General features: G+C 60.2%; 2 protein-coding genes across 2 annotated transcripts; both read right to left on the bottom strand.

Annotated features, from left to right (window-relative positions):
* Positions 1 to 209: 209 nt before the first annotated feature.
* Positions 210 to 19,794, bottom strand: TCF25 (TCF25 ribosome quality control complex subunit). Its single transcript, XM_086621073.1, has 18 exons — positions 19,624 to 19,794; positions 18,442 to 18,615; positions 15,934 to 16,008; positions 13,817 to 13,941; positions 12,235 to 12,300; positions 11,015 to 11,097; positions 10,305 to 10,435; positions 7,677 to 7,776; positions 6,652 to 6,745; positions 5,479 to 5,571; positions 4,769 to 4,874; positions 4,219 to 4,378; positions 3,065 to 3,152; positions 2,329 to 2,487; positions 1,713 to 1,803; positions 1,311 to 1,390; positions 664 to 736; positions 210 to 419 (listed from the first exon to the last, which is right to left on the bottom strand). Exons 1-18 carry the CDS (start codon positions 19,792 to 19,794, stop codon positions 258 to 260), a joined length of 2,031 nt encoding a protein of 676 aa, XP_086477199.1. The 3' UTR covers positions 210 to 257.
* Positions 19,795 to 20,732: 938 nt separating this feature from the next.
* Positions 20,733 to 27,661, bottom strand: SPIRE2 (spire type actin nucleation factor 2). The gene is made up of 15 exons (XM_086620991.1): positions 27,454 to 27,661; positions 24,487 to 24,524; positions 23,839 to 24,198; positions 23,419 to 23,499; positions 23,177 to 23,341; positions 22,992 to 23,078; positions 22,729 to 22,852; positions 22,480 to 22,649; positions 22,241 to 22,391; positions 22,026 to 22,159; positions 21,541 to 21,675; positions 21,402 to 21,469; positions 21,270 to 21,297; positions 21,024 to 21,139; positions 20,733 to 20,943 (listed from the first exon to the last, which is right to left on the bottom strand). The coding sequence occupies exons 1-15, from the start codon at positions 27,659 to 27,661 to the stop codon at positions 20,733 to 20,735; spliced, it is 2,076 nt and encodes a 691-aa protein (XP_086477117.1).
* Between the last annotated feature and the right edge of the window lie 338 nt (positions 27,662 to 27,999).

The following is a 27,999-nucleotide window of genomic DNA, read 5'->3' as shown; positions in this document are numbered from 1 at the left end:
CAGAAGGGGACTAAGCTGACTTGGGGCCGAGGGACAGCTGCTGTAGATTAGCACTGCCACGTTCAGATGGTCCTCGCCCCCCGCCGAGAGCCGCGAAAGGGGCCCGCGGTGGCAGCCCCCTCCCCTCCACCCCGGCCAGGAAGAGCAGACGTCTTGGGTTTGTGTGACTTTATTGGAGCGCGACACGAGTTGGGGGGGGGTGGGGGGATTACAGAGGGTTGAGGGGGGTGTTGAGGGGGCACACGCGGACTCTTGGCTCAGTCCCAGTCCCCGTCGCCTTCAGGATTGTCGTCTCGGGGGGGTTCCTGGAACTGGATGTTCGCCAGCATGTCCCGCATGGCTGCCATGAGCCTGTTCACCCCCTGGTTAAGGTCCTGCCCTGCTCCAGCCTCTTCATCCCCGTCGTGCCTCACGTCCCCCTGCAAGAGAGCAGAGCTGGAGGGGCCCGGTGCAGAGCTGCCTGGCATGGAGCCGCCCGCCATGGAGCCGCCCGCCCGCCTGCAGCAGGCAGGGAGAGAGACAATGCCGCTTGCCAAAAAGCACCAGGCTGCTCTGCAACCTGACGTTTCCCCACTGCATATGCCAAAGAGCCACTCCCTTTGCAGCGGCAACTTCTCCGTACCGACCGCGAACGCGGGCTCCGCAGCGGCTGACTGCACATACCTGCAAGTTAAAATTTGGCAACAGCGATCGGAAGAAGAGAGATAAAGTGCTTTCGTTGGATGGGTGATTCGTTCTGAAAGACACAAGTCACGCCAGGGTTAAGGCAGCAGCTCCGTACTCGACCTCTCGCTGGGGCTGAGAGCGCAGAGACGCTGGAGAGATCCACGCTGTGCGGACCAGCATGCAGCCCCTCCCAAGCCAGCCCCCAAAGCAGGGTATCGGGGGGCTCTCGGGGCTTTCTGAGCCCGGGCAGCCTCCAGGCACAGTGGTCATTAAAAGCTCTGCCAGGTTTGCTCTGAGCTGGCACAGCACACAAGACAGGTGTGGGCTCACCTGTGCACACCACGGCTGGCAAACCCCTGTTTACCCCAAACCACCTCAGCTGAGAAACAGCCGAAATTTTTCAGCAGCCTTCGCCTTCATGGCTGCGAACAGCCGCCGTCTCCGCCAGTGACCAGCAAGGAAAAGCGGCAGGACCAGTCCTGCCTGTACGCTCTGCCTGTCGGCAAGCACCGCAAGCCAGGCTGCTCCTCCTCCGAGATGGAGGACGTCGGCTCCGAGCGCCCACCTGCACCCAGCCCGGGGCTGAGGGTGCGCCGGGAACACGCTGGCTGTGCCGCTGCAGAAACCAGGGGTGGAGAAGGTACCTTTCTGGTCTGGTGTAGGAAACGATGGAGTCCAACGGAGGCAAGGGGTCGAACCCCATCACGGGCTGTGAGGTCACCTCCTGCGGAGGGGGGAAGAAGAAAGAAGGGGTGAAGGCTGCGTCGCCAGCAGCAGCAAACACTGGGGCACGGAGACAGCTGGACCAGCTGGGCAGCCCTTCGTCTCGGGGAGTGCAGCAGAGGCGGGCACCAGCAGCAGCCCACTGCCCCCACGTGTGCCGCCCCGGGAAGCCGTGTACAGGGAGGACACTTTGAGGCCAGGTGGATGTCTCTTGTTGGTGGCTGGGGCTTAAGACGTGCCCAGCGTCCGCATGCGTGGCAGGGACGCGAGGGCCGCCATGCCACATGCAATGGCAACGCCTGTGCCCCATCAGGGCCCCTCACCAGAGGCAGAGCTGCTGTGGCCTCCTTCATCTCCGAGAGGATGACGTGCCGGTAGATATTCCGGGGTGCGCTCTGGTACCGCATCTTCCTCCTAAAGCAGAGAGGGGGACAGAGGATGGCACGGAGCGCACCTCCGGGCCGCTCCACAGATCTGTCATCGGCCCCGTTCCTCCGCACGTCAGCGGAGCAAACTAACTTTGGTTTAGTTTGAGAGAGACCTAACGCCTCTCCCTCCTGCTTCTCAGAGCTGGAAGGTGTTTCTAAGCACCCACCTGCCCTGTGCAGCCATCCCTGCCCCTCCCAGCCAGCAGCAACCCTTCCGCCCTCTCCGGGCGATTTCCAGGGCACACACTCCCCAGCGAGCAAAAGCTACAGCTCTTAATTCACGCTCATGCACAGCACAGAAGAGCCTCTGCCTTCGTGGCCCCACGGTGTAACCCCTGGCACCAGCAGCCACCATCCGATCGGCAGTTGTGGGGCTCCAAGCAATCGCCAGCGCCGCTGCTGCCCAGAACAGAGCTCCTCTTGCCCGCAGAGCCCCCCGGCCCGCTCCATCCCCACGTTCCTGCGCCCCTGCGGGGTATGAGAGCCGCTCACCTCTGCCCGCCGCACTCACTTGTGCTCAGACTCCTGCACCAGCGGGTCCTGGGCATCCACCACGCGCAACACCTCGTGGACGTTGGTCTCCAGCCATGCCATGACGGCCGGGTCCTTCCACAGGGAGTGAGTCCTTCCCACGTAGAGGGACGTCAGCTGGTTCAAGGCGGGAGGCTGGCTAGGGGGGACAGTTGTTATTCAGGGCACTCTCCTCCTTCCCGCCTGCGGGTCCCTGCGCGGGCTGGCAAGGGCTGGTCTCTGCACTGTGCTTTGGCGTGAGAACACAAATTGAGGAATCGCAGGCTCCCTGCTTTGCTATTCCCATCTACCTCCACCAGTTTTTTTGCCTCCGTCTATTTCGGGGATGAGTGGAGCCAGGAGATGAAAGTCAAGGCTGCCCTGACCCGAGGGGGCAGGCCATTCGCGTGTTGAGGAGCACCACATGGCAGGGAAATCCAGACTGGTAGGAGACAGCCTGCCCCGAGAGCACGCGCACGTTGTCCTCTCGTAACTACATGTACAGACAAGCTCCGGAATGAACTTCTGACCCATCCACATCAAGGTGAGGCGGCTCCATTAGCATTATCTGGTGGCCATTATGGGAATCCATTATCAAAGCATCTAACAGCCTACTCAGGAAAACCAAATATTCTCCTCCACAGCTCTGTAACTCCATTAGCTGCCTGCGCAAGCAAAAGCCCCACTACCGGCAAAATCGATTCCTTCTCGTTACAGAGAGCATCTCCAGGGCTTACCTTATCTGAGCATTCAGCCCGAAAAAGGAATGGGACGCGACCCTGGCGTCGGGCTGCACGCTGCAGTGATCCAACAACGGCATGAGAACTGCAGGAGAAAGTCAGACAGTTCGCTTTCAACAGCCCGGCCAGGAGCACCACGGAGTGGCCAGTGACCACTGCCAGGGCTGCAGAGACAGCCCCGTGCCAGGGGGCCAGCACCCCCCCAGGGCACTGAGCGAGGACCCGCGTGAGGAGGGCGGGAGGATGCTGCCGGGGTTATGATGTGTTTTGATCTCTGCGTGGATGACGGAAACGGATCCAGAGTAAACAAAAAAGAACAACGAACTTTTTTTTCCCCAGTGAAACAAGGTGCAATTTTCTGCACTTAACGCTGCTGGCTTTGAACTGGAACAAGGGCTTTATTTCAGTCACCAGGACAAGCGTCCAAAGACGACGGTTTCAGCCAACACAAGCTAAACCTCTGTTCCAGAGCTGGTTATTCCGGCCTCTAAAGACACACCCTCCCGGCACGCCGTGTCCCCTCTGGGCCCACAGGGGCTTTGCATCTGCTTTCATGGACAGCAGCACCAACTGGATGAAAACCGGAGAACTGGAGCGCTGGGCGCCCATGGAGAGCACATCTAAAGCAGAGCAGCGCCTCGGAGGGAAAGCCAAGAGAGACTTGCTGTCTCTGGTCTGGGCAACCCTGGGCTGAAACACCTTCCTGCTCCAAGGCTCTGGTTCTCACCCCTCCCCTGCTCGCACGGCTGTGACCAGCTCTAACGGAGGGACATCAGCTGCTCCGAGGAGGGTGCACGGCAGCGGGAACAGCGCTGATCCCTTCCTAACGCATGGAGCACTCACGGCTGCGGGGGCCCTGCCTGGCTCCACCGCTCTCTCGCCAGCTCTGCCACGGTGCGGGCTGGGAAGTGAATCCCACCGCTGGCACACCAGACGCTCGGACTCGTACAGCAGCCGCTGCCAGTCTGCCCGCCGGCGTCACCCCCTGAGCCAGGGCTCCCATCTCCCACGGACAGAGGCGAACACCATTTGCAAGCCACAGGCAAACTGCTGCCTCTGCATTTGACTGCCTGGAATCCAGCCTGCGCTCTCACGGATGGAGACAGTGACAAAGCCTGCAGGGACGGACTTACCGGTGGGGACGGACTTACCGCTTGGGAACATGATCAGCGCGAGCTGGATGAGCCGGGCGGCTCTCTCCCGGGCCTGGCTTAGTTCCAGCTCCGAGCCCTCCTCCTGCTGGCTCAGGAAGAAATAGGCCAGCGGCACCGAGAAGGCAAAATTGGGCAGCTGGGACAAATTCCGGTGACTCTGCAGGATCAGAGAGACAGAGTTACCGGGAAATGATGCTATGCAGAACGATCTCGATGTGGCTGGGCTGCGCAGTTTTGCTCGCCGGACTGTTACTTTCTAACCGCTGGCTTGGTGCCCCCACAACTGAGTAAGCAACTTTGAGTCTGGACAATTGTTTGCAGGGTACCAGGATGACAAGAACAAACGCCCCGGCCTTGATGGGTCATTCTGATGATTTTGGGATGCCAGCCTGGCCACGAGACAGCCCTCAAAGGGCCGAGCTTGTTTGGAAAACCTCATTCTCTGCAGCCCAGCCACCCTCTTCAGCCCAGTCCAGGTGGGGAGAGCCCCAGGAACCAGCTCTCCCCTCTCTGCCCCTCTCACCAGGGCAGCCTGTTGCCAACTCACCTCCCACTCCTGGAACATGCGGGTCAGGAAGGTGTATTCTCTAGCTCGGAGGGCCAGAAAATCAATCAGCAGCAGCACACACAGTGGGTCGTTCTCCGGATCAAGGCTTCAGAGGGAGGCGAGCACAAGGGGAGGAAACAAAAACCAGTGTCACAAAAGCTGAAGCAGCTGTCCTCATTTCTAGGTCAAACCAGATTTTCCCACTAGCATCCAGAGAGCTTCCGTGACTCAGCAAGCGGGGATAACGGGAACACGATTGCTCGTGCGTGGCCAGGATGATGGTGCAACGCCCTGCCCAGCCTGTGTCCCTGCAGAGGGGCGATGGCCCCCCCAGCACCACCCAGGAGGAGGATCAACGGCCGCACACCGAGCAGGCTGAAGCCACTGTTCACATCTGCTCTGCAGACACTCTGGGCTCTGCGGACCAGCCAGGCCCACAGCTCAGCAGCCTCCTGTCTGTCGAAGCCTCCTTCTAACAATCACCCCTCTCCAAAGCAGCATGCAGACAACAGCACATGGCCAAAACTAACTTGTGACACTGCATCTGTAAGGAGTGGACATGAGCCCTCACTGAGCCTGGGAGCAGTACACCTCGGGGTTTTTGTCCTGCCCGGGTGAGGCTTGGTGCATTTAAGTGTGGTCCCCAAAGCCTGCGATGCCCTGCCCCATCCCGCACGGAAGGGGGTGCAGCCCTCGGTGGGGGCACCTACCTCAGAATCAGCTTGCAGAACTCCAGCGCTGTCCGGGGGCAGCCTCTCTTCTCCAGGAACATCAGGTGTTTGAAGAGAGCCAGGAAGAAAGCCCTGCGTGGGGAACGGGAGCAAGTTTTAGAAGCCAGATTTGCAGAGAAGCACCTTGTGCAGCTCAAGAACAGGGACCCACAGTCAGCCCCAGCTCCTCACCCCGAGCATCAGCACCACGGTGCAGCCAGGGGGGCCAGGGAATCCAGCCCGGTGCAGTACGGAGTGCCACAGACCCTCCACCACCCCATCCCTCTTTTTAATTTCTCTGTGCAAGCATGGGGACAGCAAAGCCATGGCCTGCTCTGTCCCCGCTCCCCGGGGCCCTGCAGCCTCGCGCTGTAGCGGACGGGCTGACAACTCCAGACGAGAGAAAACAAGTAAATGCCCAAGTCTGCCTCCTGCCCTGTCCCAGCCCGCCCAGCTGCGTGGGGACGGCGATACGGAGCGTGCACGACGTGTACGGGGGGAGGACTGACACTCAAACTGGGTGAGACACAGATGGCAGCGTTCAGGTCACAGCCAGTGCAGAGCCCGTCAGCCAGCGGGTACTGGAAATCTGAGCAACCTCCAGGTACAGCAGTCTGGGAGGGTGACTCGGGTCAGCTGACTGGAAAATTCCCAGAATAAAGTCACCTTTCCCTGCAGCTGCAGAGCTGTCATTACATAAAGAGCTGGGCCGGGAGCTGGGGGATGGAGTGCTGGGGATGAAGGCCGGGCAGGCAGCACACCAGCGACCGAACGCAGCCGTAAATGTGCAGCCAGGGCTTCTGTGACAAAAATAAATGCTGTTTTGGGCTAAGGGGTACTAATTGCATGAGAAGGATGTCATGGGGAGGAACAGTTATTGCACCAGTAAGAAAACGCTCGGGGAAGAGGATGCTTTGCAAAGAAACCTCAGTGCAAGAGCTGCCTGTACCCCGGCACCCATCTCAGGAGCCCTGCTGGTGCCAGGCTGAGGGGCACTGCCCTTCAGGGCACAGCTTGCTCTGACAAAAAGGGACGTTCAAGGTCCCCCTGCCGCTGCTCGCCAGCGGGAAGATGCAGCGGACGTCATGAATCTGGGTCTCTGTGTCCAAAGTGGGCCAGGGCACATGGCGCCGGCTCCCTGGCAGACGTGGTGCGGGCAGCCGTGCCACCTACCTGTTCTCCGGCCGCCGGTAGTCCAGCCTGCAGGTCCCACTGGTGAGGCTGAAGACGGGGTGGAAGGCGCACTCCAGGCTGTACAGCGCCCGCTCTGCAGACAGCGAGGACAGTGTCAGGGCACGCCACCGCCCCGGCACGCCACGCCACGGGCCCCGCTGCTCACCAAACGGCCGTTGATTTAGCCCAGAAAACACTGATAATTTAGAGCTCTGGCACCCCTGAGATACGCTTGTTCACAGCCTAGCGAGGCGCAAAGCTACTTCAGAGGACATGGTCACAGCAGATACTCAGGCAAGTGAGCTCTGCTCCTTCCTGCGGGCACTAGATCGTGCTCCAGTTGTGAAAAGTAACTCTCTTGGAGATCTGGGAATGAGGCTGGAGCAGCTGCCTCTGCCACAACCATCTTCACGCTCGGAAGCCAAAGATCATGTCCTCACTTCACCTCTGGCCCCTCCTATCATGCTGGAGAGCACATGCCCTGGTTACCAAACACCACAGAACACATGGGAGCAGCCCGAGGGGCAGCCATCCTCCAGGACACCTCCTGCCCCGAGGAGCAGAGCCCGCCGTGCTGACCTGCAGCGTGCTGGTCGGAGGAAGGCAAGGTGGGCCGGCCCGGAAGGTCGGGCGGGCTCTCCACCGAGTGGGTAGGCTTCCTCTGCAGCCCCTCGCACTGCAGGACCTGGTAGCTACTAAGTCAGACCTTCCTCCTGCAGGGGACATCCTGCAGGTCAGACCCCTCCATGTCCAGACAACCATTTTGTTCATTTTGAAGGCGAACGCCGATGTGCTTTGCCCCAGAGGAGCACATCCAGCTCCATTTAAAAGCCTCCAGCAAAAGCTGCTGGTCTGCAGGATCACGTAAGGCCAGGCGCTCACGGCCCAGAGTCACAGACACAACCACACCAACCCTTCTGGTTTGCTGCTTCTCTGTTCAAACCAAACCAGAACTGGACCAGAAGCCTTTGATTACCAGTTCACTCCAGGACATCACCTCCTCACCTCCTCACCTCAGCTCTTACCTATGAGATCGCGGGCCATCTCCTGATCCTCCTGCATCCGGCACACGTCGCTGAGCTGCAGAAGGGAGTCCACGTGGTACGGGTTCATCTGAAGCAGGAGCTACAGAAGAGCATGAGTTTCGTCACACGAAGGTTTCACAGGATTACACAGGTTTCTCACGCACTCTGCCTACGGGGCAGGCTCCGTAAGCGTGGCAGGGAGACCAACACCCGGACACCGGGCCTGACAGAGAGGCTGTTCTCACCCCTGGGTCTGAAGGTGAAGACATCTTGTCCTGCACCACCAGAGAGCCAATGCTCAGGACTGCAGTACAACGCTGGGGACACGCCTCGCGTGAAAGGCTAAAACTAAGGAATAAAAGAACCTAGGAACAGCCCCCTGGGTCAGAGCAGAGGGCCACCTTGCCCTGTCTCCAGAAGTAGATGCCTGGGAAAGCGGGCACGAAGCTGGGCAAACGTGATGACTCCCAGCACGCTCTAAGCTGCCAACTTCTAGGGGTTCCAGGACCTCCACTGTCAAGATGCCATTTATATCAACAGCGTCTCCTCCCCTGAATTTGTTCACTTACTGACCCAGGTACTTCTCCAGCACCCCAGCTCTGCCATACAGAAAGCCACTGCTTAAGAACTTCCTTTCATCCCAACCTGCCAGCTTCATCCCTGTGCTGGAAGGGATGGCAGGGAGATCTCTCCCCACCCCACGCAGGATCCAAGCCCTCAATCGCAGCTTCCCCCAGGCAGCTCACTCCCAGCAGACCCAGCTTTTCCAGCACAGAGGCCATGCCAGGCGTCTGATCATCTTTGCTGTCCTCCTCCAAAGCTCTCCCAGCTCCACCATATCCTTTTGAAGGTAAGGGCCCAGAACTGCACGCAATACTCGAGATGCAGGCAACAGGCATAATTACAGTTTTGTTTTATTCTCTATCCCTTACGAATTCTGAGCACTTAATTGATCAGACTTTTGCTTCCTCTGGGTACTAAGAGGCCATTTTCGTACATCTCTTACTACTCCAGGATCCAGCTCCTGAATGGAAATGGATTAAATTATTTTTTCCAGGCTTCTGAATAGAAGTGTAAGTTTAACCACACCTTGGAACACTCTGCATTCATTAATGATATTATATCTGGACTACTTTTTCCAAATAGATAAAACTCAGTTCCAATATGAAAATACTGAAGCTACCTTGAATCTCCTCGGTTTAGTTTTTGGGATTTTTTTCCCCCCCAAACTGAAAAATATGGCTTCAAAAGTCGTACATCTGCAGGGTGGTGGCCAGTGTGACCACCTACTGTACAAAGCCTTTATGTTCTAGGCTGTGCCAGCCCAGGGCCTTTGCCTCGGTGCCACTTGCCTGACATTTCAGCCCTTCCTTGGTTGCTCTTAAGTTCCTTTCTAGTCCTCCCTCTTGGGAGAGATGGAGCACCTAGGGTCACTGCAACACACGCACTGAGAACTTCACCAGCAAAACCCTTTTCTCTCACTGGCAAGAGCAGAAAAACACTGAGCAGGAGCCCCAAAAATCCTCTTTTGCATGCTGAAACCACAGCAGCAAGGCAGATCTGGGCTCTGGCTACGTGAAACCGTGGCTGTCAGATAAATCGGCTGGAGGTTTGAAGTACCCCTGGCATCGGCAAAGCCCTGTTAGATTTTACCTTCACAGAAAACTGAAAGGTGGAAGCTGTGGGGATATCTTCAAACACAGCCAGACCCACGCAACAGGGACAGAGCCTGAAAGACTAAAAGGTGCCACGGAAAAGCTCCGCACAGGGACTGGGTCTGGGCTGTCCTTAGGACACTGGCTCTCAGCTCCATCGCTGCTGCACAGGAACAACCTCACACCGGTTAACATGGACCCCTCGGACCAGTCAGCCGGCTGAACTGGCGGGCTGGAGACTGGAGAGAGCAGCGGCCGTGAGCAGAGGGTGGGAAAGCGGAAAGAAGTCAACTTTACTCAGCAGACAATGGCCTCTTTAAGGAACTTCTCCAGGGCACGCACCCGAGCTCATGTGGCCAGGGCTTCCAGAGCAAAAATACCTCAGTTATCGTTCAGCAGGGCGCAAGGCAGTTGTGCTGCTGCTTATCGCTGCAAACTATAAATGTTACCACACAGTTTAATGAGCTTGGACACGCACAAAGAACTTTACACAAAGACTGTTTTGCTGAAATACCAAGAGACACATTTTTCATCCATGCAAGAGCTTATAAATAGAACAGCTGTTAGTTTAGCTTCCCGTTTAAAGATGGGTTCATACAATATTTTTCCTTTCCCAGCTGAAGAGCTGAGACAAGGGAGCTTTATTCCTCCCCTTTCAGCCAACTGGGCAGTTCCTACAGGCTCCTCTTCCAGATGGCTACTGGCATGCTCTCGGGCAGAGCCACCGAGGCTCGGCCGCCAGCCGCTGGACCTCATTTGCACCAAGATGGTCACTTATCTTATTCATAAGGCGAAAGCAGAGCTCAGCAAGCAACGCTGCCTCACCCCACACAGAGGGGGTACCCGAGCTCTATTGCCCAAAATGAGATTTGCAAAAAACAAGCACTGGGATGCATCAGCCCACCTCCCCTGTCAGGGCCAGGAGCAGGAACGCAGGAGGTAACAGCACGGGCAACCCAATTTCACAACATACCACGATGTTGTTGGGGTCCATGGACTCTACAGCATCCAGGAACTTGAACTGCACATGCTGGTACTCGCGATGGTGCTCGAACGTGAAGTACTGCACTCCCCTCCTGGTGTCCACCAGCTGCATGGTAATACCTAGAGGGTGCATGGGGCACGTGGGTACCACTGCTGCTGCCAGCCGGCGAGCACAAGCGGCAAGAGCAGCTCTTCTGCTTTCTTGTAACACAGAAAGCTCATTCACACCACTGGGTCCAAAGCCAGTCGTGTTCTCAGAAACTCCCAGAGAATTTCCTTCCTTTTCCCCCTGTCGTGTGTCAAAGTCCAAAACCCACCCGAGAAGCCCAGGCAGCTTGATCTCCCCATGGATACATCTCATCATCCAGCAAGACTGCTGTAAGAAGGGAAGCACACACCACCTGCTACCTCCAATAAGGGGGAGGAAAATAAAAAAGCTCAGATGCTAAAATACAACATGATCAAGTTCTCCCTGTTGAGAAAGAAGGTATTTCCATCAGCTGATAAGCAGGTCCCTTTCTGCATCAGCCAGCGTGAAGTCTGGGCCTGGCAGGTGAGGAAAGCAGCTCTGGTTTCTGTGCGCAGAGGCTCTAGGAAAGCCAGGCTGGCAGGAGCAGTCACCTGTGCCAACACGGGCACGGGACCGACGTGCCCCAGCAGCTAGCGTGGTGCTTCAGGAGGTGGCATCGAAAGCCTCACCTGTTTTGCTGTAGCGCGGCCAGGTGTTCTTCGGAGCTGTCAGCCACGTGCTGCGGACGTACTGGCGCTGCCTCTGCCTTGGCCTGAGGAAATAAACATGAGAGGTCACAGTTTCTCCGCCCTAACAGAACGAGGAGGGCTGAAACCAGCCAGAAAGAGGATGATTCTGGGAAAAAGGGATCAAACTTCTTCCCCAGCTGCAGTCCTGCCACACAGAGCTTTTGCCCGGAGCTTTAACCGGTTTGCCTTCAAGACACAACATACCTCCGCTCAGGCTCTGCCTTACTTCAACCATCCCTCTTTGGGCCAGCCAGTGCTTCCAGCATTTCCACTTCAATAGCTCATCTCCCCTGTTTTTATTCCTGCCAAGTTCTCAGCTGCCTCTTTGCTTCAAACAGCTTCCCAGGTCCAATTAAGAGAGCCCCACATCCCTCTGACTCATCTCTCCCCAGCAGTGCCTTTAAATGTCGACTGATTTAGTTTAAGCTGTACTCACAAATGCAACCAATTTATTGGTTCAGGGCAGGAGGAATTTGGAAATCAAGGACACTCTAAGGAAGTCAGGTCTCCTCAGTAAGGGATTGCTTCTTCCTTAGGCACTAAATATTCTTCCACGGACTCGCTCAGAGAAGGCTTCTGCTTCCCCCATTGCTGCTCTGAACTTACAGCCTTCTTATGGGCACGTTTTTCAACCAGCTCATGAAAGCAGGGATTTCTGGCTAACACTGACCCCGGTGCAATGGATAACTGCATAGAGACCTTGCACCCAAGCAGCAGTAGGTTCCCTGGGCCCCTGAAAGCAAGTGTGTGAGACCCTCCAGAAAGTATTCAGAGTCCACTGTGTAAGACATCAGAGACTTTGGAAAAGAAACAAGTGACAAATGCTGGAGAAAGAAAAAAAAAAAAATCTGGGCGTCTATATGAATTTCAGTGAAAGGACTTTAGAAGAGCATTTGACAGTAAACAAGAGGGGAAATCAGCAGAAGAAAAAGCAAACGCTAGCAAAAGCCTGGAGGAGTCTTGCTCCCTGCCTCACACACCGTAAAAAATACTCTTGTCCCAAAAAGTGACTACTAAATGAGTAAGACCCCTGCACACATCGAGGTGCCCTGGGTTCCCTGCCCAGGTGTGGCACCGGGGGCTCGGTAAGCCGCACCAAGGGAAGGACAGACACACCAACTCTGATCTTGAAAGGGTTTAATAGTAAATTCTGCACTAACCTCTGATCACCAAGAACAGCGCGAGCCCCAAAGTATCTCTTCAACTCGTTCTCTGGATTTAAGTTTCTGAGAAGGTTGAAACAAGAAAAAAAAAAAGCTACTGTCAGTTAAACATAGCCAAAAGTCTCACACCCGGTCCTCTCCACCAACGCCATGTGCTCTGGACCTTGAACTGTCCCATACACCTCACTGTTCTGACCCAACACACCGAAAGGAGACTACACGTGGTCAGAACAAGAGGCATCGCAGGCCCTGTTCAATCAGACACATAATTCTTTCGTGTTCTGCTCCCACAGGGCGCTGAGCTGTGGAATACTTCTGCTGCCCTCTCCAGGGGAGCTGGGGCCTCAGCCCGGGCCACTCCTGGGCCAGCAGCTGCTGGGGAGTGCACGCTCGGGGTACGCGTGCCTGGAAAACACGAGACTGCTGCTGCCCTTCGGGGCACGCACTGTAATCGCTGCACGGAGCCTGGCAAGGATTGAAATACATTTTTTTAATAAAAAAATCTTGTATCAAAGCATGACAACACCTAGAGTTCTCTTGATCTAACGTTTGGCCCAGAGAAGGGAGGTGTATTCCAGAGGGGTTTCTCTGCCACCCAGTGAGCAGGGCTTGAAGAGAGGGAGTGGGAAGACTGAGATTCAGCACTGCCAGCCCTCACCCACTCGGAGATTACCCAGCTCTCAAAGGTTTCTGAATAACGTTTACTTGACCAGAGATGTCACTGAGGTTTAAAACCACCTCCAGGCAAACAAACGTTCTGCCCGAGGTGTCCCTGCACAGGCTGTGCCAGTGTCGAGTGCCCATCGGCTCAGGCTCCGTTTGGATGCAGCGTGACTGGAGGTTTCAAAACCTGGACCAGTAAGTTGTCCTGGCTACAAGTTTAAATGTTTCCTCCCAACAACACCAGCGCCTGCACCAGCCCAGGGCTCTGAAACACGCTGGACCCACCACCCAGCCCATTCCCACCAGGTTTCCCAGTGCGATACAGGCCCAGATGTTACAGCTCTCAAGTCCGAGTCTGATTCGTTCTTCAGCTCTCGGACACGCTTGGCACTTAGTCCACTTAGTTGACGGTGACATGTGGGGAAGGTCAGACAAGTCCAACCAGCTTTCCTGGTGAAATTAGCTCCTGGCACTGCCCAGCCCCCCTGGGAGGACTGCACATGTCGTACTGGGACCTGCTGCTTGCGGCACCCGTCTGAATGCAGCCGGTCACCTGGCCAGGCGAGTTTGATTGCAAACTTTCTGCATCAGAGTTCTCAGCAGCTCTGCAAAGATGCTCCTGCAGAGTCACGGAGTGTTTTAGGCTGGAAGGCACCTCTGGAGGTTAATCTGTTCCAAACGTCCACTCAAAACCAGGCGTGACCGCAGAGAACATCACTCACCGCTCAAAGCCCAACGCAGCTCTAAGAGCACCGGCTAGAAACGGGGCTGTGCACAAACACCACCACAACCCCTTTCAAACAGGATCCTGAATTCATGGCCAGGTCACACTGGGAGGCTCCCAACTCCCTTCCTCAGGGGAACAGATACCCCCGTCACGACCAAGGCCAAAATCCTGAAGGAAAGCAAGCACTACCTGTGCTCTACATAGAGCAGCGGCCTGCTGTCAGCGATGATTCCGCTCTGGGTTTGCTGTGATAGCCCATTGGTATCCTCAATCTTCTCCAGCAGGCTGTCAATGTCTTCCAGGTCATTGTCTTCCTTAAGACAGGCACATGCAAACACAAGGCAGTTATTACAGAACGAGTCACTGTGGCATGCAGGTCACCCAGCAGGGATCACACCCAGCTGCCTCCGGGTCCTTCGGCTCATAGAATCATGGAATCACAGAATGGTTTGGGTTGGGAGGGATCTCAAAGATCATCCAGTTCCAACCCCCCTGCCATGGGCAGAGACACCTTCCACTACACCAGGTTGCCCAAAACCCCATTCAAACTGACCTTGAACACTTCCAGGGATGGGGCAGCCACAACTTCTCTGGACAACCTGGTCCAGTGCCTCACCACCCTCAGAGTGAAAAATTTCTTCCTTAGATCTAATCGAAATCTCCCCTCTTTCAGTTTAAAGCCATTGCGCCTTGTCCACATCCCGATCTCCATGCGATGCTGGTGCAACTCTTGCTACTCACCCTGCTGCCACCCCATCACCCACCTCGGATGCACACGTCCTGTGTCTTACTGAGGCCTCCTGCTCTGCACCCAGCACCCTTTATTCCCTCAGGAACCCCATCCACAGCCTGCCTTCCCTGTCCAACTGCCCCTGAAAGTACTGGCTCAAGGTATCACAATAGTGTGAAGCTGCTCCTCACACCACCCCAAGTCCGAACATGCCAGCAGGATACATCCAACATGGGCAAGGGCTGGCCACAGGAGTCCTTTCCAGCCCAGCACAAAGCTCACAAGCCCATGTGTGCCTGGTCTCTGGTCTGCTCCTTCCCACCCAGCTTTGCTGTGCTTTGGCTGGTTTATTCATACCACAACCCCTATGACACCACTAAATGCTGGGGGGCTGATTTTAATGATAAATATTTAAATAATCGGCCTTTACTGCCTACTTTCCACAGAAACACCGAGTTACTGCTGTGACCCCTGTCGTAAGGTATCAAACACTCGCATGATTTCGGCCCTAACGTACTGCGCTCTCCCTTTCCCTGTCTTCCAAGAACCCGCATGTTCAGCAGTTGTATAACACTTATTATTCTGATCTTCCTCTGGTTTTCCCCCAAATAGCCAGTGACGCATTTCTTACGCGGCCGTTTCCCATCCTCCTTATGATGTGAGTGGGTGGAAGGCGGAATTCCATTCACAACACCCAAACGGTGCTGCGAGCTTGCCTCTTCCAGCTAAATATGTATCCACTCCGCGTGGAGTGGCTATAAAAAGCTCGTAACGTGCTTTGCATTTAAGTGCTGGAACAAAGGTAGCATTATCTCTGGTTAGCAAATGAGACTTCATCCCCAGAACCAGGCAGTCTCCCTAGAGCCTGCAGCTGGCAGATGCCACCCTATTGCTTGTTATTCTCAGGCTGGAAGAGGAAAGGGGCTCTTGGATCGGGTTCTCTGCCCCACTAACTTGCTCTAAGCTCGCCCAGCTGAACTCCTGGGGAGGAGGTGGCCAGCTGGGCACCCACACCAGAGCCACAGCTCGCCCACTCAGCACTCCAGCATACTGTGGCTCAGCATGTTTAGCCAAGGATCTCCCCCGAGCGAATATTTAAGACTCTTAAACCTCACAAAACCCCCAACTAGATACCTCTGGATCTTTTTTCCTGCTGAATTTAAACCATCGATGACTGTAATCCATTTAGCCTCCTAGCCTAGCTCAAGTAGATAAAGCACGTTCAAGCACACACATTCATCTCTTACAGTTTTATCCACAACGACCACAGACACTGGAGAAAGTTCTCCCTCCGAGCACCCTTCCTTAGGGATAGAGAGCTCAGGGAGAATCACCACCCCCTTGCTCCATCGCCGAGGGGACAGAGCAGGTCTCACAGGAAGAGCACTTGGCAGCATGTTTTGAAGGACGCAGTCAAAAGCTGCTGTTGCCATTTCATCATTTTACATCAGCACAACGCAAAAATGAGCATTTTTGCCCCCAAATCTTTTCTGCAGCCACCTCAGGGTGGCCACTTTGTCAACCCCAGCACAGAAATTAGCAGAGGCACTAACTCTCAGAGCAGATGTGGACATACCAGAGCCTCCCCTGCTGAAGTTTTCTTGGTTTTCCTTTTCTTTTTTTTCTTTCGTGGCTTGTTACTCAACGTAGGCTGCAAAGAGAAACGGAACAGCTGTCAGAGCATGCCCACGGATGGCAGGGATGAAAGCTCCACAGGGGAGAAGAGCATTTCCCACAGGGATCAGCATGGCAGGAAGACCCTTAAATGAAACTAAGATTCACCCTTTCACGTTTGTCAGCGAGTGGAAATCAAAACACAAGGAGAAAATGGAGGAGAGCATCGAAGGTTTACCAACGCAAGGGTTAAACTTCAGCTGACTTTCAAATCAACATCTGAGACTATGAAACAGAATCACAGAACGGTTTGGGTTGGAAAGGACCTCAAAGATCATCCAGTTCCAACCCCCCTGCCATGAGCAGGGACACCCTCCACTACACCAGGTTGCCCAAAGCCTCATCCAACCTGGCCTTGAACACTTCCACGGATGGGGCAGCCACAGCTTCTCTGGGCAACCTGTGCCAGTGCCTCACCACCCTCAGAGGGAAGAATTTCTTCCTTCTATCTAATCTAAATCTCCCCTCTTTCAGTTTAAAGCCATTGCCCCGTGTCCTGTCACCACACACCCTTGTCCAAAGTCCCTCTCCAGCTTTCCTGTAGCCCCTTTAGGTACTGGCAGGCTGCAATAAGATCACCCCGGAGCCTCCTCTTCTCCAGGCTGAACAGCTCCAATTCTCTCAGCCTGTCTCCATAGCAGAGGTGCTCCAGCCCTTGGATCATCTCCGTGGCCTCCTCTGGACCCACTCCAGCAGCTCCATGTCCTTCTGACGTTGGGGACTTCAGAGCTGAATCAGGCAGGAAGCAGTTTAGATACACCAGGTGTGGAAGAAATGTCTCGGGCCTCCCTTACTCCCTGGAATAAACTTTGTTTCTGTCTTTCTAGTGAGCACAACAGTTTCATCAGTCACTCTGATTTCCACAGAAACCAACAGCTGCCCGACAGCACCGCGTGACATGGGCTCCTCTTGCTGCCGACGCAGCTACTCCAGCTCACAACGCCGTGTGGCGTTCCCTGATGCGACAGGCACGCCGCCATCCACGCCGGCTCTTCCCCAAGGCGTATGGAGCTGGAAAGCACATTTCCAGGATCCATGCAGGTAATGCAATGAGTAATAGCGTCACCAGAACAATCCCACAGCTCCTGAGCTGATTTCAGAACCAGAGGAAGGCGCAGACCCCATCTGGCAAGGAGATGCCTGCCGAGGGCTCCCCCATGTCTACCCGGGAAGCTGAGAGAAGCAGCGGGTGTGCTCTGCGGTGCTTACGTGGCAAATTCCGTGGGTCATGGCCCGCTGGACCCACCGAGCAGAGCCCACACTGCACAGCCAAAGCATTCCCAAACCCGTGGGCTGGCTGAGGCCACCAGCACAGCTGGATGGCGCAGTCTTTGCTCCTGGCACCCAAAACCCACGGGCACATGCTGAGCCCTAACAGGTGAGGCCAAGGGGCCGACCCCCCCTTCACTCCCTGCCACCCCCGTCCCCAGTCAGACACGGGCTAGGTCTGCAATGCCAGACTGTTAATTAAAGTGCCCCTTTCTGTGAGGAGCCACTTCTGAGCTGACACAGACCGCAGGAGAGAATCTTAACATAAAACAACAACAAAACTCCCCAGAAAAGAGTAAGTTCCATGTTTAGTTTACATTGCTCGGAGTCTTCACGTGATCCACCCAAAAACAAACGCTCCACTGAGCGTTTACAGAACAGCCCAGCCCCACGCACGGCGCGGAGCTGAAGGAATTGTGCAGCCAAAGGAGCAGAGCACCAGTCTCCTTTTTGGAATCCCAGGGCGCTTCCCTTCCCGCACGCTTTGCCTGACCTCCGCGCTCCCGAGGACGCAGCACGAGATCTCCCTCAGGAAGCTGCCCTCTGCGGCTGCGAAATCTCCCTGGGTTTTAGGCACAAACTCGACCCTCACCACCAAACTGCTTGTTCTTCTCCAGATCTGGAGCCCCAAGCACCTGGGTTTAAGCTCCCTGCCTGTGTCCCTCCCCTGAGGCTCACAGCCTCAGGCTCTGATAAAAACCAGGCACAAGGAGAAAGCTAGAGAGGGACTTTTCACAAGGATGTGTAGTGACAGGACAAGGGGAAACGGCTTTAAACTGAAAGAGGGGAGATTTCGATGGGATCTGAGAAAGAAATTGTTCACTCTGAGGGTGGTGAGGCACTGGCACAGGTTGCCCAGAGAAGTTGTGGATGCCCCATCCCTGGAAGTGTTCAAGGCCAGGTTGGATGAGGCTTTGAGCAACCTGGTGTAGTGGAGAGTGTCCCTGCCCATGGCAGAGGGGTTGGAACTAGATGATCTTTGAGGTCCCTTCCAACCCAAACCATTCTATGGAAAAAGAAACACACTTGTCTGGCACCCACAAAGCTCCTCGGTGCCCACAGAGACAGGGAGATAAGAAACCTTCTCTCTGCCCCTCACACGGCGACTGCCATTATCACTAGATGCCCCTGGTTTAGTTACCGTTTGGTCCAGTTGTTCTGCCGCCTCCTCCTCCTCCTCTCTCTGCCTATCGCCTTCAGTCTCTTCAGTCACAGCCCCTTCATTGTTCCCTTCTGCTGCATCCCGCTCACTGAGCCGGCCGTCCGCTCGCTCCTCTCCGGACAGCGGCTCATCCTCTGACTCCTCCGCGGTGATCTGCGCAAACAGACGGACAAGCTGCAGAGACAGACGGCGCGGGGCTGCACCCAGCGCTCTCCTGCACCCAGGGGACAGAATTCCCCAGGGATCTGCTCTGTTCCACTCCCATCTGCAAACGGAAGAGAAAAACGTCGCTCACCTACTCGACTGGCTTCTCCAGTAGACCAACAGGGACGACCCCTCATTTAAAGCGTGTCACCCCGGCGGGCGCCTGAACAGCCCTGTACCCACCGACTCGCCGGAGGGGAGCACAGGGCCACAGTGACACATCCATTGCACAGCACAGCAAGCCCAGAAAAGCACAGCCCTGTCTGGATCCTGCTCTTCCTTGGGAAGAGCTTTCAAAACCAGCCTTGCCTATGCTCGCACAGCCAAGCCTCGGGGAAGAAGAGAGAGCTGCTGGGTGCAAGGTGCTCAGAGGGGAAGGTCCAGGCTCCGTCACCCCAAAGACCCATCTGTGCCATGAGGGCCCACCTGACCCCCAAACTCCAGCAGCAGGATCTTGTGGGGCTGGGAAGGTGCCGGGAACATTCCTAAAACCGGTTTCATCCACTGTTTGACCACCCTGATACTCAGGCCCAGCTCTGACAACAGCCACACACAGACCACCCAGCCCTCTCTCCAACTCCCTCCCAGTTCAGCCCCAGTTGCTGTCTCTCAAGCCCCACCTACAGCCCCCACCTCACTCCAGCTCCCTCCCTTCCCTACTCTCAGCTCACATCCCCCCAGACCTTCCCAGTCACCCACAGCTCTGAGTCCCACCCCGGTCACTCATCCCAAATCACTCCCACCCCGGTCACCCCCACTCAGTCCCCACCCCCCGGGTTACTACCACCCCTCTCGCTGCCACCCTCCCCCCCGTTCCCTTCAGCCACCCCCCGACCCCCCTCACCCGCTGCCCCCAGGCGACCCCCTCACAGTCACCGCCAGCCCTCAGTCACTCCCTCCAGGCAATAATCGCCCCCCGAACCCCCCACCTCTCCCCGGGCAGTCGCTCCCCCTCACCAGCTCGAAGCGGTTGCTGACGCCGGCGCGGGCCGGCCCGCGGCATCCCCTCCTGGCAGCGGCTGGCGACGGCGGCGCCCCCCGACCCGGCTCCAGGCCCAGCTCGCCCAGGCCCGGCTCCTCCTGGCCCCGCTGCTCGCCCCGCAGCCGCCGCAGGGCCCGCCGCGACATGGAGCCCCGCGCCGCACTGCGCCTGCGCGCGCCTGGCCCCCTCCCCGCGCCTGCGCCGTCCCGCCCCGCCTCACTGCGCCTGCGCGTCGGCGGGCAGCGCGACGGGGGCGCCACACCCCCCCCCCCCCACCTCCTGCGCGCAGGCGCACTGCGCAGCGCCTGCGTCCTGCCTTGCGCCCGCGCGGGACCGCCGCGCGAAATATGTCTCGGGAGCGGGGAGCGTGGGAACGCGCGTTTTCCCGCGGTCCGTGTGCGGGGTGGCGGCGGGGCGCAGCCGGCGGGCACGGGGGGGGACAGCCTGGGGACACGCCGTGGGGCGGGGGGCAGTGGGGGGGCGTGGGAAAAGGGCGCGGGGTTTTCCCACGGGCGCTGTGCGGTGACACGCGTGGGGCACAGCCCGGGGGGGGCAGCGACGATGGCCGGGGCGGGGAGGGATGCCTGTGCTTGCACACCAGCACGGTGGAGCGATGGGGGCGGTGGGACACCCAGCCCCAAGCCAGGGGGGCTGCTTACGCTCCCCAGCACCCTTCACCCAGCTCCCCCCACCCCTCACTCAGGAACAGCCACACGGCCCCAGGGGCAGCCCAGTGGGTTTATTAGCCGGGGGTTGGATGTACAGAGCAGCCGTGCCAGCCCACGGCGCCGGGCACCCCGGCACGGCCAGCGCCTGCCTGCTGCAGGGCCCAGAAGCGGGGCCGGGGAGGCGAAGGCTGGTGGCTGCGGGCGCCCCGTGGCACGATCCGTCCCCCCAAGGGCTGTGCCAGCGTCCTGCCGGTGGTGGGGATGGGGGGCACGGCGGGTACAGCAGGCGCCCCGCCATGCCCCTGGTCCTCGCCTCCCCCTGGTCCGTAAGTTGTATAAATATAGAGGCTGTATGTATACATTCTATGTATATATGTACATCGGGGTGGCCGCTAGCGGGGTCTGCGCCCGCCCCCTCACTTGTGCCAGGAGTCACCGTAGAGGGAGCGGGCCTTGGCGGCGCGGCGCGGAGCGGCGTTGAGGACGGCCACGCTGCGGCGGCTGGAGCAGATGACGTCGGTGACGAAGCCGGCGCAGTCGCTGCAGACGTTGCGCAGGACGGAGCCCTGGGCGTAGATGTGGGGGAACTCCTCTTCCACTTGACGCCAGCACGTGCCCGAGAGCGAGCTGCGACACAGGGCACACCGTCAGCCCCGGCCAGGAGAGGAGGAGGAGGGGGGAGGAAGGCTCAGGGCCGCAGGACTCACTGGAATGTCTCTCTCCTCCGCAGCGGCAAGGCTTTGGCCAGCAGCGAGCCCGGCAGGCTTTCGAAGCCCAGGGCGTAGACGGGGATGTGAGCCAGCTTCTTGGAAGGCATCTTCATCTGCCGGTGTGCGGGCATCAGGGGGGGGACGGGGATGGGGCAGGAACAGGGAGAGGGGTGGGAGATGGAGCCGGAACAGGGACGGGGCAGGACAGGGACACAGTGGCACCAGCCGGAGCTGGTCCCTTACCTTCAGGCTGCAGGAGGTGCAGACAGACCTGGGGACACAGAGAGAGGCTGGTGAGCGGGGCGATCGCGGGCACCCTCCTGCCACCCTCCCAGCTCTGTGTCATGGCGTGGCATGGCATGGCACGGCGCTCACCGCTTGCAGAAGAGGCACGCCGCGGGCCAGGAGAAGAGAGGGAACTTGGCCCTGCAGCAGCAGCAGACCTGTGGGCAGAGAGGGGTGAGAGGCGGGGGCCGGGCGGGCGGCACTCAGCCCCTCCGGCCCCAGCTCCCACCTTGCCCTTGCGCAGGCTGCTGTACAGCTCCTTGCTCTGCAGGAACTTCTCCATCTCGGCCTTGACCAGCACCCTGCGCACGTTGATCATCTCCTCCACGGTGAGGGCCAGGCTCTCCACGGGGTGGCTGAACTCCTGCGGGTCAGCGGGGATGTCAGCCTGGGCTGCGGCACAGGCCATGGCCCAGAGCGTCCCTGTGCCATGGGCAGAGCCTCCTGGCATAGGCACAGTGTCCTGGCATGGCACAGTGTCCCTGGCACAGGCAGAACCTTGCAGTATGGGCACAGGGCACACAGCATGGCGTGCCTCAAGCCCCACATCCCATCTAGAGGGAGCGGGGACGCCATGGGGACCCCATGGCCACCTCGTGCCCTTGTGCCACACTGCCTGTAGCCATGATCGCATGGTGTCCCCAGCCCTGGTGTCCCCAGCCCCGGTGTCCCCAGCCCTGGTGTCTCCAGCCTGGCCCCACTGTTGGCACTCACCAACCAGAGGTGCTTGGAGCTGGTCCCGGGGACAGCGCTGGATCCATCCTCCGGCCTCTCCTCCACGGCACCGAGGGCAGCCCGGGGTGGTACTGAGCCATCCGGCAGCGGGTGGCAGCTGGCGGGGACGGAGCCTGCGGGGAGGGATGGGGAGGTCGTGGCAGAGCCACCCCGGGGATAGGAGTGGCACGGGACTGGGGAGCTCTGGTGGGTACCCGAGCGGGGCCGGGGCTCGGGCTGCAGCGGCTCCGGCTCCTGGGGCGCAGCCTGGCCACCCCCCATCTGGCTCTGCAGCTGTGCCAGGTCCTGCTCAGAGAAGGAGCGGTCCCGCTTCAGTGGCACCTCTGCGACGGGAGAGTCCTCCTCCTGCAAAGCCACAGGGACCACGTCACCCTGGGCACCTCCCGTGTCCCCTATGCTCTCCCTTCCCACCCTGCCACGTCCCCTCGCTCGCCTCGGAGACGTTCATCTCCTCCATCTCGGCCAGGGTGGGTGCCTTGAGCAGGACGCGGGGCCGTTGGCGCGCTGGCACCGTGCTCGCCGGGGGCCGGGAGAGATCGAGGCAGGAGCTGGAGGCCAGGTGGCCCGAGCAGGCGTGGGGGATGCAGGGCAGGGAGCTGTACCCTACGGACACGGACGGGGCTCAGTCCTAGCACAACAGGGACCTGCCCCAGTGCCGGGCACGTTGCCGGCAGCCTGGTACCTTTCTGGCCGCGGTACGGCGTCTCCACGGGCCGAAGCTTCCTCTCCTGCCTGATCTCCTCTAGGATCTTCTCGTGGAGCGTCCGCTGCTTCTGGGGCAGGGGCCGCAGCCGCCGCTCCGACGCCTGCGGGATACACAGCCGAGGGCTCGGGCAGTGCCCTCAGCTTAGGGCTGACCATCCTCCTGGCGCCCAGCTGGGCGGGGATGGCACCCATGCGACCTGCCAAGCCCAGGCTGGGCACTGTCCTGGTGCTGGCACTCACCTGCTTCAGGGGGGGCCGGGAGCGGATGAAGTCGAGGATGAGCTCGTGGGCATCCTTCTTCACCCGGGGCGGGATGTCTCCGTCCACCTGGGAGAGGGCAGAGGGGCCATGGATGGCATCAGTGCCAGTGGGCGGCACGGCAGGAGGGCAGGGGGCTGGCACGGGGGCAGCCCGGCTGTGCTCACCATGACCTTGCGGAGTTTGTAGTTGCGGGCGCGGATGTCCTGCATGAGCATCTCGAAGGGGGTGAGCTGGTACTCGGTGGGCAGAGGGTTGAACTGCTTCTCCTGCACCTTCTTCAGCTTCACGCCGTGCCGCAGCTCCCGCATCAGCTGCACCCACAGCCGGGCCTGGCGGGACAGACGGACATGGTGTCAGCCCCGGCACAGCCCCCGCACAGCCCCCGCGCCCGGCTGTGCCTCCGTACCCAGTCGGTGTTGCGCAGGCTGCCCAGCTCCGCCGCCGGCCGCTCCTCCGCTTCCTCGTCCTCCTTCAGCTTCTGCAGCATCTGCCACGGCATGAGACACCGTCACCCTGTGCTGGTGCCCAGCAGCACCAAGGGTCTGGCCGGGGCTGTGCCACAGCACCACAGAACCAATGTGCACCCCCAAAACACCCCCATCCCCGCTATGAGCCATCACCACCAGCACAAGCCCAGGGCAGGTGGGAGCTGGTGGTGCCACGGAACAGTGTCCCAGGAGATGGCGTATGGCTGAATGCCGGTGCCAGCAGCCCTGGTTGGCGTTAGCAGAGGGGAGCACCACACTCACCCCAGCGTTTCATGCTGGTGAGTGGCTTCACCAGCGAGGCAGCGGTGCCAGCCATGCCGCTGGGCGCCCACACTCACCTCCTTGGCATCACGGATCTTGGCGAGGAAGGCTTTCAGCTCCACGGTCTCGGCAAAGAGCGCCCGGCAGACAGCCTGGTAGTGCGCCTGGGCCTCGGTGGGCTCAGCCAGGTGGGCGGCACAGCACCGCATGGCCTGCCCGAAGGTGCGCACGGTGCGCGGCGGCCCCTCACCCCCCTCCTCCTCCTCCTCCTGCCCCCCGTAGCCCTCGTCGGCCGTGCCGCAGCCGCTGTCCTCCGAGTCGCTGTTGGTCATCAGGTCGATGAGCTGCTCCAGCTGCGGGCTCAGCTCCCGCTCCTCGTTCTCATCCAGCCCCCAGTCCAGCGCCCGGTAGATGGCAAAGCCCAATGACTGCACCATCTGCGGGGAGATGGCACTGGATGGGCCCCGGCCGTACCCTGGCACCAGCTGTGCTGGGGAGAGCCCCTTGGCACACGCAGCCGGCACCAGCTGCTGCCCGCCCCCCAAGCCCTTGGGACTGGGTCCCATCCCCCACTGCACCCCAGGACCCCATCGCCATCACCGCAGGGTGGGGGGGGCAGGCGGCCGTGCCCACCCAGGGACCCCTGCGCTGGGGGGGCGATGGCAGACAGGTCAGGTCACCAGCATGCTGCAGCGGGGCTGGGCAGGCATCTGGCCCCCACATACCTGGGCTTCGACGGAGGGCGTCAGCAGCGGGGGCAACTCTGGGGGAAGGAGGGCAGAGTCACTGCTGGCACCCGTGGCCCCGCACTGGGCATCCCCCACTTCTGTCCCACTCCCTGGAGATGCTGCACCCACCCAGCCCCGGCTGTGGGGTGCCCAGTGGGCCACCCTGAGCCAGGACCCCTGTCCCCAGCTGGTTGCATCCTGAACTGGTTCCAGGACACAGCTCCATGGGACAATGGGGACCGGACTCACAACGCTTGGCATCGGGCAGTGCTGGCTGTGAGATGGTGGCATCTCCGTTGCTGTCCTGGCCTGGCTGAGCACAGTGGACCTCGCTGGGCTCTGCAGCCAACACTGGCCCTGAGCAACGAGCCTGAACAGGCACCAGCCACTCGGCCCCGCTGCCTCCGGCCGGACCCAGGAGGCACATCATGGGGGCAGGGTCACCCTTTATCCCTTATCCCTGGGGCTGGAGGGAGCTGGGAGCTCTGCACCGCAGGGAAGTGCCCCCTGCACCCCTCTGGGCTGCTGGCATCAGCTCAAAGGCACTGGCAGTGTGGGCACCAGCAGGCAGGGATGCAGCGAGGACCAGCACATCACCCACAGGACACAGCCCAGGCGCCCGGCATGGGCTGTGGTGACAGGTTGTGCCCAGCAGACGATGCTGCTTTCCGCTGCAGAGCCAGCACAGCCAGAGCACTGCACGCACATGTGCCCAGGATGCGCTCGTGGGCAGCTCAGACCCTCCTGGCAGCTGGACGGCCACAGGACGAGGAGCAGAAGTGGCTTTTGCAGCATCCCCGAGGGCAGAGCCCTGGGGTGCCCGGCTCCACTTTCCGGGTAGCGGCTGCAGAGCTGCTTCCCCGGCGCAGGGGAGCTCCAGCCATTAGCTCTCCATTTAGCTGATCGATGCAGCAGCTGCGGCGATGTGCCGCCTGTGTGCCAGCCATGTGCCAGCCGTGTGCCAGCTGTGTGCTAGCTGTGTGCTGACTGTGTGCCGACTGTGTGCCGGCTGTGGCCATGCAGGCCCAGCCCAGCACCCACCAGGGCGGCCAGGCCAGGTGCCATGCAGGAAGGGCAGTGCAAGCAGTGGAGACACGGGGTCCAGCCCCACCGTGGTGCCACTGCCACGCTCCCAGGCCATGCCCAGCTCCTACTGCAGCGCCAGCCCCATGGTGCTCTGCCCTGGCCGGGAGAGGATGGATGTGGCAGGACATCCCCTGGGATGCTGCCACTGACACCCCGGACCTGGTGCCCAGCTGATTCCTCCTCCCACTGACCGCAGCTCAGCAAATATGGCACCAGCTGAGCCTGGCTGGTGCCTGCAGCTCCCTCCAGCCACTGGGGCATGGCCGAGTTCCCTGGTATAGGGAATTGGAGCAGCTCAGGTGGGTGCTGCTGGCTTGCCCAGTCCGGATCCAGCCCTGTGCCCAGGTGGAGCTGCCAAGCCATGTGCCGGGCCGACGTTGCCACCTGCAGCGGTGCTGGGAGGCACTTGGAGCTCTCTCAGCTTTGCGCTTCGGCAGTGAAGGGTCCAGGTTCTTCCCCAGGGAGATGGCTCAGGGTGGCATGGGACGGCTTTGGGAGCAGGAGGTGGTGCGGTGGCACTGGCTCAGGCACAGCAGCCGCAGCAGCTCAGGGAAGGGTGTGGGGCCATTCCACGTCCAACTGGCAGAGCTGGTGTGACCACGCCGTGCCCAGCCACCGCAGGCACGTGCCATGCCTGTGCGTGGCCCTGCCCCGGGCACGGCACTACACCCCATCTCCCATCTTCCCTGGCTCAGCTCTGCACTCGCTCCCCTGCCACCGGCAGCATCTGCTGCCCAGCCACCGGCAGCGAGGACGGGAAGCGACACCGCAGCATCCCTGCCCGTCTCTGCCCAGCCACGGGCAAGGACATGCAACGACACCGCGGTGTCCCTGCCTGGCCACGAGCCCTCGGGAGCCCCCCAGCCGATCAAACAGCACTGATCACTGGGTGCCATCCCCGGGCGTGTCGGCCTCCCCACGGGGCAAGGCGGGTGAAGCCGTTTGCCGCGCTCTGTCATTAGGCGCAGGGTGCTCCTCGCCGTGCTGAGCCACCCGCCACCGTGGCTGGCAGCTGGCCCAGCCTAATTACAGCCCATAACCAGCACAGCCCTGCCCGGCAGCGCCAGCCGCCTGCAGAGAGGGCACGGCCGCGAGTCCGAAGGTCAGGGATTGTGTTGCCCCAAAATGCCACTCCCGGGGGGCTGGGGGGGCCAGGGCAGGGCTGGGGTCCCGTGGGCACACACGGGGTCTGTGTGTGCAAGCGTGTTCAGGCATGTGTGCAGCTGTGCCCGTGTGTGCAGGTGTGTCCCTGTGTCTGTTTGTCTGTCCTTGCTGTATGTCCTGCCCACCGCAACAGGCCCGGAGTCCCGGCCCGTGAGTCCTGCACCCATGGGCACCACGCACACCCCCCCACCCCAGGTCCAGCCTCATCGGGTCACCCGGCTGGGCCCAGCCAGTGCCGGTGCTGGTGCCACAGCAGCCCTGGACCCTCGAGTCACCTGTGCTGGTACCCGCAGTGCCAGTGATGGTCCCGGCTGTGCCAGGGCTGGGGCTCGGGGTTCGCCCTCATCCCTGCCGGTGCCAGTGCCGGCTCTCTCGCCCATTCTCCCAGTCTCTCCAGTGCCGCACCTGCGCAGCCGCTGCCCCCAGTGCCGCACCGGTCCCCTGCCGCCGGTACCGGCGACGCCAGTGCCTTCCGCTCCCTCGCTGGTGCCGCTTCCCCTGCCCCATCCCCCGCTACCGAGGCCTCTGCGGGTGCCCCCCCCACCTCCCCCGCTGCCGATATCCCCGGTCCCTCCGCGCCTCCTCGAACGGGCGGCGCGGTGCAGCACCCCCTGCCGGTACCGGTAAGTCCCCCGGTGCTTCGCTCCCGTTGCCGGCGCCCAACCCTCCCCGCGCAGGTAACCGACTCCACCCCGCGTCGCGACGGTCGCTCACCGGGCGGCGGTGCGGGAAGGACGACGCTGCCGTCGGCGCGGAGGCGGATGTCGGCGGTGCGGAGCGGCGCGGCGGCGGCGGCGGCGGCGGCGCGGCAGCTCTGGAAGCAGAGCGCCCAGGCCTGCTCCTCGTTCAGCGGCTGCTCGTAGCACTTCAGCACCTCCTCCAGGGACAGCTCCCGGGGGGGCCCGCCGCCCGCCCGCGCCATCGCCCCATCCCCGCGCGCTGCCGCCGCCGCCGCCGCCGCCGCCGCCGCTCGGGCGGGCGGGGCCCCGGGAGGGGCGGAGGGGCAGAGGGGGGGGGGGGGGGGCGCGGCGGAGCGGAGCGGAGCGGCTGGCGGAGGATCGCACCGCCCCCGCGGCTCGGCCCCGCCCGCGCCACCGCACCGCACCGCCCCCCCGGGCGCTCACCGGGAGGCGTCGCGGCGGACGCGGCGGCGTTGAGGGGTACGGCGCGGCTTGGCGCGGTTCGGCACGGTGCAGCTCGGCTCGGCACGGCACGGCTCTGGCACGGCTCGGCTTGGCATGGTTCGGCACGGTACAGATC

This window comes from Tauraco erythrolophus, chromosome 15, assembly GCF_009769465.1.
Source record: "Tauraco erythrolophus isolate bTauEry1 chromosome 15, bTauEry1.pri, whole genome shotgun sequence".
In the NCBI taxonomy this organism is placed as follows: Eukaryota; Metazoa; Chordata; class Aves; order Musophagiformes; family Musophagidae; genus Tauraco; species Tauraco erythrolophus.
This window is presented reverse-complemented; position numbering and strand designations above follow the sequence as displayed.